At 42.0% G+C, this 12338-nt stretch overlaps 1 protein-coding gene across 1 annotated transcript in view; it reads left to right on the top strand.

The window, feature by feature from the left end:
• The first annotated feature begins 3293 nt into the window (after positions 1-3293).
• Positions 3294-12338, top strand: part of slco2a1 (solute carrier organic anion transporter family, member 2A1) — a 35174-nt gene continuing 26129 nt past the window's right edge. Inside the window, exon 1 of the mRNA XM_012861198.3 lies at positions 3294-3530. Coding sequence (XP_012716652.2) covers positions 3471-3530 — 60 coding nt within the window. The 5' untranslated portion in view covers positions 3294-3470. The remainder of the gene's footprint in view (positions 3531-12338) is intronic.

Raw genomic sequence — 12338 nt, 5'->3', positions numbered from 1 at the left:
CTGTATATTAACTGAGGAGCGTCTTTTATTCCTGGCATTTTGTGAACCAAATGCTGTTGTGCCAAAGTCCAGCTCTGCCTTAAATGTGTTAAATGACACATTCATTCACTGCAACAATAATTCTCATTCTGATTGCATATTTATGCCATCTTTATCATATCAGGGCAGCAAAAGGAGCTATTGCTTTACAGAGGCAGTGCATTAGATGTAATCCTACATGACAATTATCAGCTTTTCCATTAAGTTCTAGTTCAATGAACCCCTAAATATTTATAGCCATTGTTGGATATTATTAGAGTCCATAATTATGACTATGCATTCTCTTCTGCTTGATCCATAATTAAGTCTAATGTATAATAGGACTGCGACAGACTGGCGACCTGTCCAGGTTGTACCCCGCCTCTCGCCCAGTGAACGCTGGAGATAGGCACCAGCAACCCCTGTTACCCCAGCAGGGATTAGGCGGGTCAGAAAATGGATGGATAATAATAGGATTTTTCATTTAATTCCTACATATAGTTAGGCCAAACTGAAAGTCCTTGTAATGGCTTTGATTTGCACGCACAGAAAGGCTCCTGGAACACGGTTTGGTTTTGCCTCAGAGACGGCTTGGTTTAAACTTCTGGACCAAAACTTCTGGAACGCCGAGGCAAATTTCCTTGTTTTTGTTGCTCCCTAAAGACACTTGGGTTTAAGATCAAAAGATGAGCATGTGACCAGAGACCCGAAAATGGGCTTTTATTCCCTGGTCTTTACGTGTAGATGTTTTAAACGACTCAGGACGTCTCCCTGGCTTTTAATCAAATCTAAGTGGACATTTGGCAAAACTTTATTTTAAATTTTATTTTATTTTATTTTAAAATGTATTTTATTTAAATTGAAACATTTATCCTATTATATTTTATCTCCATTAAATTTTTCTTTTTGCATTGTGTTTATGTATTTTAGCTTTCAGTTTTTATCCTATGCTCTGCAACTGTGATTTCTGTACAGCACTTTGGTCAACCCCGGTTGTTTTAAAAGTGCTTTATAAATAAAGGTTGAGTTGAGGACATACCACCCTTTGTTTGAGCCCGCCTTACTTGAATGTTTCAAGCAAGCAAAACTATTGGAACATGTAACTGACAGCTGTGTCTTGCTGACCAGGTGTTGCCTTTAAGGTTGGTTATTCAAACAGGAAGTAGCTCTGCATGAGCAGTCTACTTCCTGGCCTGGGTTTAAACCTAGAAAGCGCAAACCACTCATCGGTAGTAAGAGTCAATCCTATCAATTTCTGAGATCATTTTATGTTTCAGATTTATATTTTTACCAAGGGAAATGTAAGACTTATGCATGAAGTTTGCATCTTCTCCCTGTGCATGCGTGGGTTCTCTCCGGGTACTCCAGCATTGTCCCACATTCCAAAACCAAGACTGTAAACCAATGTTTCCTCGAAGCTGCGCGCACGCGCAATCACGCACTGAATCTGGATTCAGCACGCATGCTGTGCTGAAAATAAAATCTAAGATGAGCTGTAAACAAAATAATAATAAGCCAAGTTGTTTTGTACCATTTTGCAGCTCTGGTGAGATTGTGTGCCACGCTCCTGCTCTGTGAGCACCAGGTGATTGATGGGCGGGGCAGGTGGCAGTGTGCGTCTTTGTTCTGGCCTCTTCTCTGTGGACTATTTGTGGTCCAGAATACAGACTTTCAGAAAAGGACACGCCTTTCCACACACTTCCTTATGCAGATCTCAGCTAAAAAGAAGGAAAGACTCAGCATAAGCAGAAACAATTCTTCTGGGTAGAAGGGTTCTTTCACGGAATAATTAGTTGTCATAATTTGACTCGGGGGGTAAAGGCTTCTGAGCTTTCTGAAAAGGAAAAGCCAGGGTATGCAGGAATTTACCCCAGAAATGACTCTGAATATCCACTGACCCAGCTTTCTGAAACGGGGCCCTGCTGCATGTCAGCTGTTTGTGTGGCTGTTAGGGATCTGCTCTGATCCCAGGCCTTAAGTGCTGTTTTTCAACCAATCTGTACTTTGGCGCTCCATAAATTTGGTTGGTCTTCGAGCGCTACACCTGCTGTTTGTTTCTGGAGCGCCGCTGCTGCTTCGCTGGTGTTAGCGGGGATGTTTCTCAGTTCTTCCTTAGCAGGACCCCTACTCTGAAATATAGCATACTGCACACCTCTTAAAAGAAATCCAAGATTTTTGTCTTTTTCATGTAATCCGGCTAAATCAGCTGTATCTAAACTAAGTAATCTAAAATAAATTATCGCTGTAACTATTAGTTACTTCTTTTAGTGAGCCATGTAGCTTTTTATAATTCAAATGAAAAATTAGCAAACTCAAATAGGATGTAGGTGAACTTTTAAAAAGCATGCACAAACAAAAATCTGTACTTTTTTTTTTTTTACAACACAAACAGCTGTCTTACTCAAAACACTGAAGCCAGACCAAACATGCTTCAGTGATGTCTATTATGTTCAAGACTGTGTACCTGCACTACTGCTAGATGGTTTGATACAGCAGTCTCTGAAAACATGAAATCTGTAAATCTGAACTATTCCTTTTAACATCAGTATGGAGAGGACAAATACTTTTTTCTTTTTAATCATGCCTACCTGCAGGAATCAGCGTCTAGATGCTGATGGCATGCTGATTCTTGAAACCCTATACTATAAGTTACAAAAACATAAAATTCCCTTTTGGGATTAAGTTTTTTTTTTTTTGTTTATAAAACTGTGAGCAGGATGTTACTGTAGGTCCCTTGATATGAAAGAACAGGCCTTTTGTTGTTGTTTCTCTTTGCCTGTGACCATAACGTGTTAAAAGATAATCAATCTAAACCATGATATGCAACTTTACGTATATTTATGCAAAATAGATCTGCTGTCTATTTTAGTTCTAACTTGAACATTTGCTTTAGGTGAACATAAGAGTTTAGTCTTGCCAATCTGACAGTTGAAAACGTGTTTATCAGTCCCAGCTGCTTGTTGAATAGCTTGTTCTCATTAGCTCCGGAGACTGTACAGCAAGCGGAGCCGCATACCGCAATTAATGAAGCATTAAGCTGGTTTTAGCCGCCGGGGGACCAAAGCAGGGGTTCACTGCGAGGGGATGACTCAGCCCGGGCTCACACTCTGAAACATTCCGTGTTTTCTCGGTTTTCTTCACGCTGCTGCCGTTGCTTGGCCACGGCGGCGTGAATAACGGTGAGCCGTGCGGGGGTGTTTCATGACGTGGAGAACACACCCCGGCCGGCTGCACCTGAGCGCGCGACGCCGAGCGGAGAGGCGAGCGAGCGCGCGCGCGCGAGAACGGTCAGTTCCCTGCTCATCACTCAAGTTGGAAAGAGTTGTGGCGCGAGTCCAGTTACATCACCAGCAGCCTTTAAAAAGGCCGCCAGCCCACCGGTGGAGGTAGAACGGAGACACAGCAGCGCGAGGCGCACATCTCTCTGCTAACCGGACCGCGCGAGGACGCAGATGGACCTAAATTACAGCCCGAAGATGAGAAAACCCAGGACACCATGCAACAGGATAAAGGTAAGAATCTGTGCTGTCAACAAAAAAAACAAAACAACAAAAATTAAAAGTCGTGTTTTAACCCGCCCCGCTTGTTCGCTCGTTGTTTATACAAGTGTTTGAACAGTTTATTTCTTTGTGAATTGCACAACTCAAGAGTCAAAGTCTAACCTGGCATGCCAGTTTCATTACATTTCCTTTTAGATTAGAAACCTCGCAGTTCAACATGACTTTGACAAGTGCAATACTGTTTTGCCTCAAAAGTTGATTGGATGGAAAAGACATTTAAATTCTGTTTACATGTCATCGATGTCTGACATGAAGCGACATTTCAAATAAACGAAAAAAAGAAAAAACATCTCTGTGATTTCAAAAAAAATAGAATTATTATCTCTGGGTGCTATGAGATAAATCATAATAATGAGAAACTATCTCCTTATTGGATTGGCCATAATTGAATTCATTTTGATGTCTCATAATTATGACTATGCTATGTCATACACAGTAAATTTGTCTGAGTAAAGTTTCTTCAAATTGAAGAAAATGTACTCAGAAACAGACATTTGGTCCCACTAATAAAATAAAAGTACAATTTTTGAATTGGAGTAAATTTTACTCAGGATAAATTTACTGTGTAGTTATGATATACTGTCTTTTCACCATGAATCACGCTTGTGGTCAAAGTGATTGCGGTCCAGAATCACAAAGATCAATATTTCTACTACCTGTGACAGGGCGACCTGTCCCAGATGTATCCTGACTATCGGCCAGTGATCTCTAGAGATAACATCAGGTGTAGTAGAGTAATAGAAAAGTAACAATCAACAGTCCTTCATGCTGCTGATTCTTTTTGTTAATTCAAACCTTACTTGAATGAGGCGTGTTTGAATAATAGCAGAAGAATAATAGCGGTGAGGTCTCATTGTGTTGAATAACTGGTGTCAAATGGTAAGAGTCCTTATTTAAGGATGAAGGTAGCACATGTTGGACTCGCTGGTTGAGCAAAGTGGGTCATTGCACAGATTAACAGCGTACTTGGATTTAAAACAAAAGTTAATCGGAGAGAGGAGAGTGTTAAAATAATAGGCTTCTCGTATAAAATTATCTCAAATACTTTTAAATGGAAGCCAAAACCAGAGAGACGCAAAAAAAAAAAAAAAAATGGAAAACTACCACACCAATGGATCAAAGGATTGCCAAAAATGGCAAAGACTCAGCAAAAGATCAGCTCCAGGGTGATGAAGGAAACTACAATTACCCGTGAGTACGGTAACAATTAGAAGACGCCTTTGTGAAAGCACGTTATTGCGAGTGTTGGAGGAAAAAAAAAACACGTGAACAGGTTACTGTTTGCTTGTGAAAACACAGACTAGCCTAAAGAGAATATTCTGTTTTAGACAGATCAAACCAGAATTGTTCCTTTTAGCAGACAGTTGACAGTGTGAATACATCAAAATACTTGCAAGAGGTAATGCTGCTGTCTGTTAAAAAAGGAAATGCCCTGAAATGTGTGTTTTCAAAAAGATCACGGCCTAAAGCGCACCAATGAGTGAGCAGCCTCTGGTTTGAGGGCCGACAAGTTAGTACTTTTACTGAAGCATCAGTCAAAAGTCACTTCTAATAATTGGAACTTGACAACTGTGAATACAACTCATAATTCAGATTTATATATCTAATAATAATGAGTTATAGTCTTAGAAATTTGAGACACTATCCAATAATTTAAACTTGGCTCTCTCTTAAGCGGAACTTAGCTGTCTTATAATAATGAGAACTAAATAATTTGAGTTTCATGACGGGCAGAAAATGGGCTGCCTATCCAGCTACGTTTAACTGAGGAAAGTCGTTTTTGTGTCTGTGGAATTTCAGTCATCTTCTCATGGCTTTAACCAAAGGGAAGTGTTGACAGCTTTGTTTTATCTTCTTCCAGTCAGAACCGAATCTCCTCAGTCACAACAAAGGTCGTTGTGTGTTCGGTAGACTCGTCCACGTCCAGTTTTGCGGCATCTTGTGCGCCTCTGTTTGTGTTATTACGGTCTTTGAAGCACTAACTGCAGGGAGAAATGTATGCATGTCCATTATGTGCCAAAATGAGTTTTTTTCTTCATCGTATTGCAACAATGGAAGAGAAACTCTGTGTTCCAGGGTTATGAGTAATAATGAGGCAAAGGCTTGTGTTGCACGTCGCTGCTTTCAAAACATGACACAAGAGGGCTCCTCTCTGACCAACACTTTGGTTTTAAGCCTTTTGGAGACCTGTCACGACCGTCTCATCGTCATTTCCTAGAGGATGACAGATCGTTTAAACCTGGAACCTCACGTTTAAGAATCACTGCGAATGCTATTCAGCATTCGTGTATTGGTTTCCTATTTCTCTTGATATTTGTATTAATTATATTGTATGTTTTCCATGTGAATTTTTGAAATATTTCACATTTTCTTCAAACTGTTAGCCCCATAAAATGAGTGGAAATTGTTTAAAGTTTTACCAAAATCATCTTAAACTTCGTGTGCTTTGACAGCTTACTTCTGCCTACTTTGATGTAGAAACTTTTTTTTTTTTTTTTTTTTTTTTACAAATAAATCACAAACTCAGTACTCCCGGCTCTTCTAATGTTGCCATCCTCAAAAATTGGGTGCATTTAAAAAAGGCTGATATGTTTGCCAGAAGGGCAAATATATGTTGCTGTTTGCTGGTGGGATTGTGTTTACCTGGATGGGCGAACGCATGTGACTCAGTGTGAGCGACTGACATAGAGAGAGCTGAAAGTATTACAACGCGAGCGACCACGCAGAGACAGAAATATCTTAGGATGTGAGCTTAGAATGGCTATTATATTGAAAGAAATGAACTGTTAACGTATACAGATATTTCAATAATTTACGATGTGCTGTGAGAAGGCCGTGTGGTCTCGTAGGCGGGGCGGGGTGGGGTGCCCCCCTTGGACAATGGTAGGGGAAGTATGTGTAGATTACACACACATACTTGGTGGGAGTGGTGGCCTAGTGGTTGGGGAGCTGAAGCATCTGTCTTCAAGATGCTGCAAAGGTTGCCGGTTCAGAACTCAGCCTGTCACTCTGGCTCTCTGAGCAAGACCCTTGACCAAAGATGACTCCCCCTGCGCCTCAGTGTTGGCAGGGGGAGCACAGACCCTAGTAATGCCTAAGCATAAGCAAACATAATGTGTGTTTCTCTTGAGCATTAATCTCTTCCAAGCCCTACGGATGTTGTCTGTCTGCCTCTGTCTGCCTGTGTATGACCCACACTTGTCCATCAGGACTTTTTCTTTTGCCGTAATACGATTCCAGGTTTCTGTGTAACCTATAATATGTGTCCGTGTTCTGGTCAAATCATTCAGCAGAATGGCTTTCCCACAGCTGTTTTGCAGCAGGAGCAATATTTCTGGTTCTCACAGTTTTTCTGCTTGGTCAAACAGCAAAGGGTCAGCATATGATCCTGTCACTCACTTTGGGGGCTCCTTGTGAAGCATTGCTTATTACCCTCAGCATGAATCCCCGTCCAATCCCTATGGTGGTGTATTTAGGTAATGGGAGTATTTCAAAATAAGCAGACTAAGCAGCAGGTGAGATGTAAGTTTCCACTGTGATGAGACGGTCTCAGCTGTGTGAATGTTCAGTACTCCTGCTTAACTGTAGAAAGGTAGATAGCTGCTTTCCACCTTGAATGCAAATGATCTCACAGTCTCCTAAACAAAGTGCTCCACAGAGGTGACACAAACTAACCACATTCATTCATCTTTGCTAGCCAGAAGTGGAAATAGTTCTGTAAAAGCCTTTACTTTCTATTTGCTCAGGTTCGTGAGAGCACCCTGGTTATTTATGTACTTTTCTCCGCTTTGAACTATTTCTGCTGGCTACACCTTGTCCGCACTCAAGTCGGAGTCAAATCTTTAACCCCTAAAGCTTCAGGCTGTTCTTTAAACATTTTCACCTGAGCGGCTTTACCCGAACAGGGGATAAAATGCTGTAAATCTCCTCGCCTGCTTTTTTTCTTCTGGGTAAATCCATGACTGAGTGAAGAACTTCTCCAAAGTCACTAAAACGAAACCAGTCACAGTCGGTCTAGTTTGACGCAGTGGTTGTGAAGCATAACGCCTTCTGCCTTCATGAAAGTCATAGGGTTGACCTAATCACCAAATATGTCACGCTTGGCGACCTTTAAAATATGTTTCCAGAGACATTGAATGCTGCAAATGTAGACAACAGCCATATGCAGCGATTCGTTGTAAGAACTGGCACCAAGGAAAATGTGCAACGGAGAGGTTTTTGTGTCGATGCCAGAGGAGTACAGCACAGAACTCTGCACAGGTCCAACAAAAGAGAGATACGCTGTGTTGTGCTTTCTACAACTGATAGAACGTCACTGCAGTGCCTCACAACACTAATTAGTACTTAATTAAAACTCTGAAACGTGTGATGCCAGTTTCCTTGTCTCCGGTGCCAGTTTCTGATTCTTTCAAAAAGTTACCTAGTTAGTAAATAGTCCCGACTCTGTGTGTAATTGAATCTCAGGACACATGCATTTGTTGGCCTCGGGTCTGTTAGAGAACAAAGAGCACCTTGAAGACCAAGGAACACAGGTCAGGAAGGAAGTTTGGGAAAAGTTTAAAGCAAGGTTAGGTCTAAACATCTCCCAGAGCTCTGTTCAGTCCATCATTTGAAAAGGATCTCAATGGAGCATAGTACAACTCCAAACCTACCAGAAAATGACTGGCCACCTTAACTGAAAGGCCGTCTGAGGAGATCATTAAGGAGAGAAGGAACTCTGAAGGAGCTGCGGAGATCCACAGCTCACGTGGAGGACAGGACAACTAATTACTTGGCACTCAACCAATCTTAAGCAGAAGAGCTTCTTGGAGTTTGCCAAAGGTCAGGTGGGGGACACAGCAAACACGTGGGAATGGGTGCTCTGATTGGATGAGACGCGCGTGCAAAACACTGCATGTGGACAGGGAATAACACTGGGGGATCATCAGCGGAGATGTGTTAGCTGGTCAGAGTTCATGCACCCAACCTGCCAGAGGTGGAGTTATTCAGAGAAGAACAGCGGTTAAACATGTGGAAAGCTGGCAGAGACAAACCCCCAAAGGCTTTTCTGCTGTTTGAAAGTATTGACTTATGGGAGCTGCATACAAATTAAGAAAAAATAAAAAACAATTATCCTTCCGCATCACTGTAAGATGGATTAAAGTTGTATCTTCTAACGTGTCAAAACGGAAAAAAGTTCAATATTATGGCTACTGTATAAGCCCCTGTATTTGGGTTAATGAAAGCAAGGGTTTAAAGGAGCTATCAAAAAAAGAGAGTGAAAATGCAGAATGAAATAAGCAAACTGCTCAACATTAGGTGACAGTTTCTAAGAATCTAAGGTAATCTCTGAGAAGCACATTACGACACCCCCCCCCCCCCCCCCTCCAAAAAAGCCCTTCTTTCTTCCTAAGGCACACACAACACACAGAAGCCCAGCAGAACTGGTAGGATATAGGATGAGCTAACGTAAAGTACAACACTGTGGTTTGCAAACGCATCATCTGGCTTTAAAAAGGGAAGAAGCTACCTACGTCCTTATCAGCGCCGTCAGAAGAAGTCGTGCAATGGCATGAGGGTTGACGCGGTTGAGAAAATACATATCTAGATAAAAGACAGCACAAGGTCCCACCCGGGGCCATCTAGGACTGTGGTAGCACCGCTCTTTGCAATCTGAAGTGATCTCAGCTCAGAGCGCCGCCGCGCTGAAAAGGCTCACATTTTTGATCGTTATCACAGAGCCAAAATGTAAGATTTCCTGGCCTTCATGTGGGAGAACTGTTCATTCAAACATGAAGCCGAGCAGCGTTGCCAACGCAACTTTCCGAATCTACACGGACACGATGTCAACCTGCTACCTGTAAATGGGAGACGCTGTCGCTTTGTTCTGTTCAGAAGGCCATTGTGCAGCAAACCTGTTTAATGTTTGCTGCACAATAAAGGGAGGTGATCCTGCATGTATCCTGAGACACCACGCATGCTGCTTTGTCTTTGTTACAGTTTGAAAAAAAAAAAAAGTAGGTCAACAATTTTATTCTGAGAGAACAAAATAACTATAAATATACTTCTGTGACATGAGCTCTCTCTCTCTCTCTCTCTTAAATCAAAGTGATTGAAAACGTTGCGTGAACTTCCTGCAATTCTTCCCTTCTCAGCAGGTTGAAGTCAGGGACCGTGTCGTCCTGACAGCAAGTTCAAAAAAGAATAACGTCACGCGTGAAGTAGGCTGTATTATACAAATATGTTGCAAGAAATGAAAAGATGATTACAATGTTAATTTATTTTGGTTTGAAAAGTGAAGTTTGAACATGAAATAGATTTATGACACACAGAGTGCTACATTTCTAGAACCAATTTCTAGAACTGCATTTAAAGTCGCAATTAATAGCGGCTTTAAATACGGAAATGTCAACCTACCGAAATGTGTTTACATGCACGGTACAGTATATAAACTCAATATTTGGTTTGTCGGGCCTCCTTTAGCCTGAATAACTGCATCAGCATGGCATGGATGTGATCATCCTTTGGGTCTGATTGTGACGTTCCACACGTCTGCATTCCAATAAAGCACAGAGTTACCACGGTCAGTGAAGCAGGTGTTGGTACTATTAGCGGTGTGAGCAGCTGTGGAGTCCTGCTGGAAAATGTCCATAAAGCATGTTAGCAGAGGGAAACATGGAGGTCGTGTGCTAGATGACTTTGGAGTTGATAAAACCCAGGTAAGAGTCTAATGGTTGTGGTTCAGCAGTGGCCTAACAGGAAGGAATGTGATGGTTGTACAACCATGTCTTTGATACATCTGTTTGTGGTGGCTCTTGTTACTGACTCCAGCCACACTCTGTGCGTGGGAGTGGTGGCCTAGTGGTTAGAGAGTGAGGTGTGTGTGTGTGTGTGTGTGTTTGAGTGGCCCCAGTGGTTGGTTTGAAACTCAATCTGTTACTCTGGGTCCATTCAGTCCTGTGCCATTCAGTGTTGGCACCACACCGCTCCGTAAGGGATGGATTAAACGCAGAGACAAAATGTTCCCTCTGTGGGACTATAAAGGGAAATACTTATCCACTCCACACTTTGTTACTTGCAGACTTGTTCTTTTGGCTGCTCCCTTTAGGGAAGTGGTCCACAACTCAGATCATCGAGGTCCGGGCGTCCCGCAGCTTTTAGATGTATCCCTGGGCCAACACACCTACATCAAATGGCTAATTTGGCTCTTCAGTGTGCAGTCAGCCTGGCCAGAATCCTGCCAATGAGCTGATTATGTGACTCAGGTGTGTTGTAGCAGAGTAACAGATAAAAGTTGCAGGACACCGGACCTTGAGGACCCCTGCTTTAGGGGTTTCCACAGTGGATCATCTGCCGCTGTCGCACTGTAGCATCTTTCTCTGGCACTCTAACCATCTGCATAGTTTTTTTTTTTAAATTACATTCAGGAACCTTCTCAGTGGTCTTCTTCTGTACGATACCAAACCCTCTCAGCCTTGCCTCTTTACTCTGTATCTAAACCATTCGATCTCTGCTGTTCTTCTCCTATACTAATGTTGATTTTGGTCAGTCTGAATACTATTTGTAGCAGCTACATTTCTGCCTCATCCAGCCCTGCCTTTTGTCTTTATAGTAGTCATCATATCAAAGCCATACATCATATAGTGCCTGGTTGTGACTTTCACTGGTCCACAACAGCCTATCCTTCCTAAAATTAAAAAAAATACAATCCAAGGGATGTAGGCTAACAACTTCTACTGAATGCTATATTCTACTCCATCTCAGTTACACACATGGATAATGTCTTCCCTCCCTGGACTTTTCTATTTATATTCTTCTATATCTCCTATCAATCTAACTTTATTATATTAAGGACTGTAGGCTTGTTGTTTGTTGCTTTATTGTCATTTTTCAGAGAAGTTGTTACCAAGTGTCATAGCGGGAATATTTGTCAAACTAAGACAGTGAAAACTAAAGTGGCTTGCAAACCACAGATCCAGAGGGTGTTTTCATTGTTACTTGGGATTTTAATGAGGCCAACATGAACACAGTGCTCCCACGTTTCCATCAGCATGTGAACTTTGCAACCAGGGGCTCAAACACACTAGAGAGAGTCTAGACAAATATTAAGGCCCCCTGCCTCCACCGTTGCTTATTAGACCATCTCTCTGCTATGTTAATTCCTCCACAGAGCCCCTGCTTATCAGAGGAAAACCCCTGTGAAGCAGGTGTGGGGACAGAGAGGCACTCAGATCAGCCAGAGCCAACCTCAACGGTGTCATAGGAACGGCAAAGCTTGCCTCAGACAATCCAGCGATTCTTTCACGACCCGATAAACATCAGAGCCATGTGGCAAGGAATCCAGACTAGAGATGCAAACAAATAATTGACTTATGATTAATTGTTGATTGATGGTTAATTAGATCAAAGTTTGTTCCATCCAATTGATTCATGGAACAATTGGATGGTTGTGGCGGACACAACATGAAGCTTTCTGGACGGAGTCCGGGGTGGGATTATTTTTGCACTGTTTAATGAAGACGAGGATGCAAAAATGCCCTCAATGCAGTTCTATTTATCAATATAAACACTCAACAAGCTCCTAAAGTTGTCAGCTAATTAGCTCCCATTCGGCTGGGCTGCATGGCAGAGCAGAATCAAACCAGAACTCACTGATGTGCTCAGAAGGCAAGGATGTGATGACAGAAAAGTGGAGGTCATGAAGCAAAAAAAGTTTAACATGATAGAAAAAGACATGATGTCAAAATCACTGAGGGATTATTAGTATTTTATATATGTTAT

This window comes from Fundulus heteroclitus, chromosome 9, assembly GCF_011125445.2.
Source record: "Fundulus heteroclitus isolate FHET01 chromosome 9, MU-UCD_Fhet_4.1, whole genome shotgun sequence".
NCBI lineage: Eukaryota > Metazoa > Chordata > Actinopteri > Cyprinodontiformes > Fundulidae > Fundulus > Fundulus heteroclitus.
Note: the sequence above shows the minus strand (reverse complement) of the source record. Positions and strands in the feature narration are given on the sequence as shown.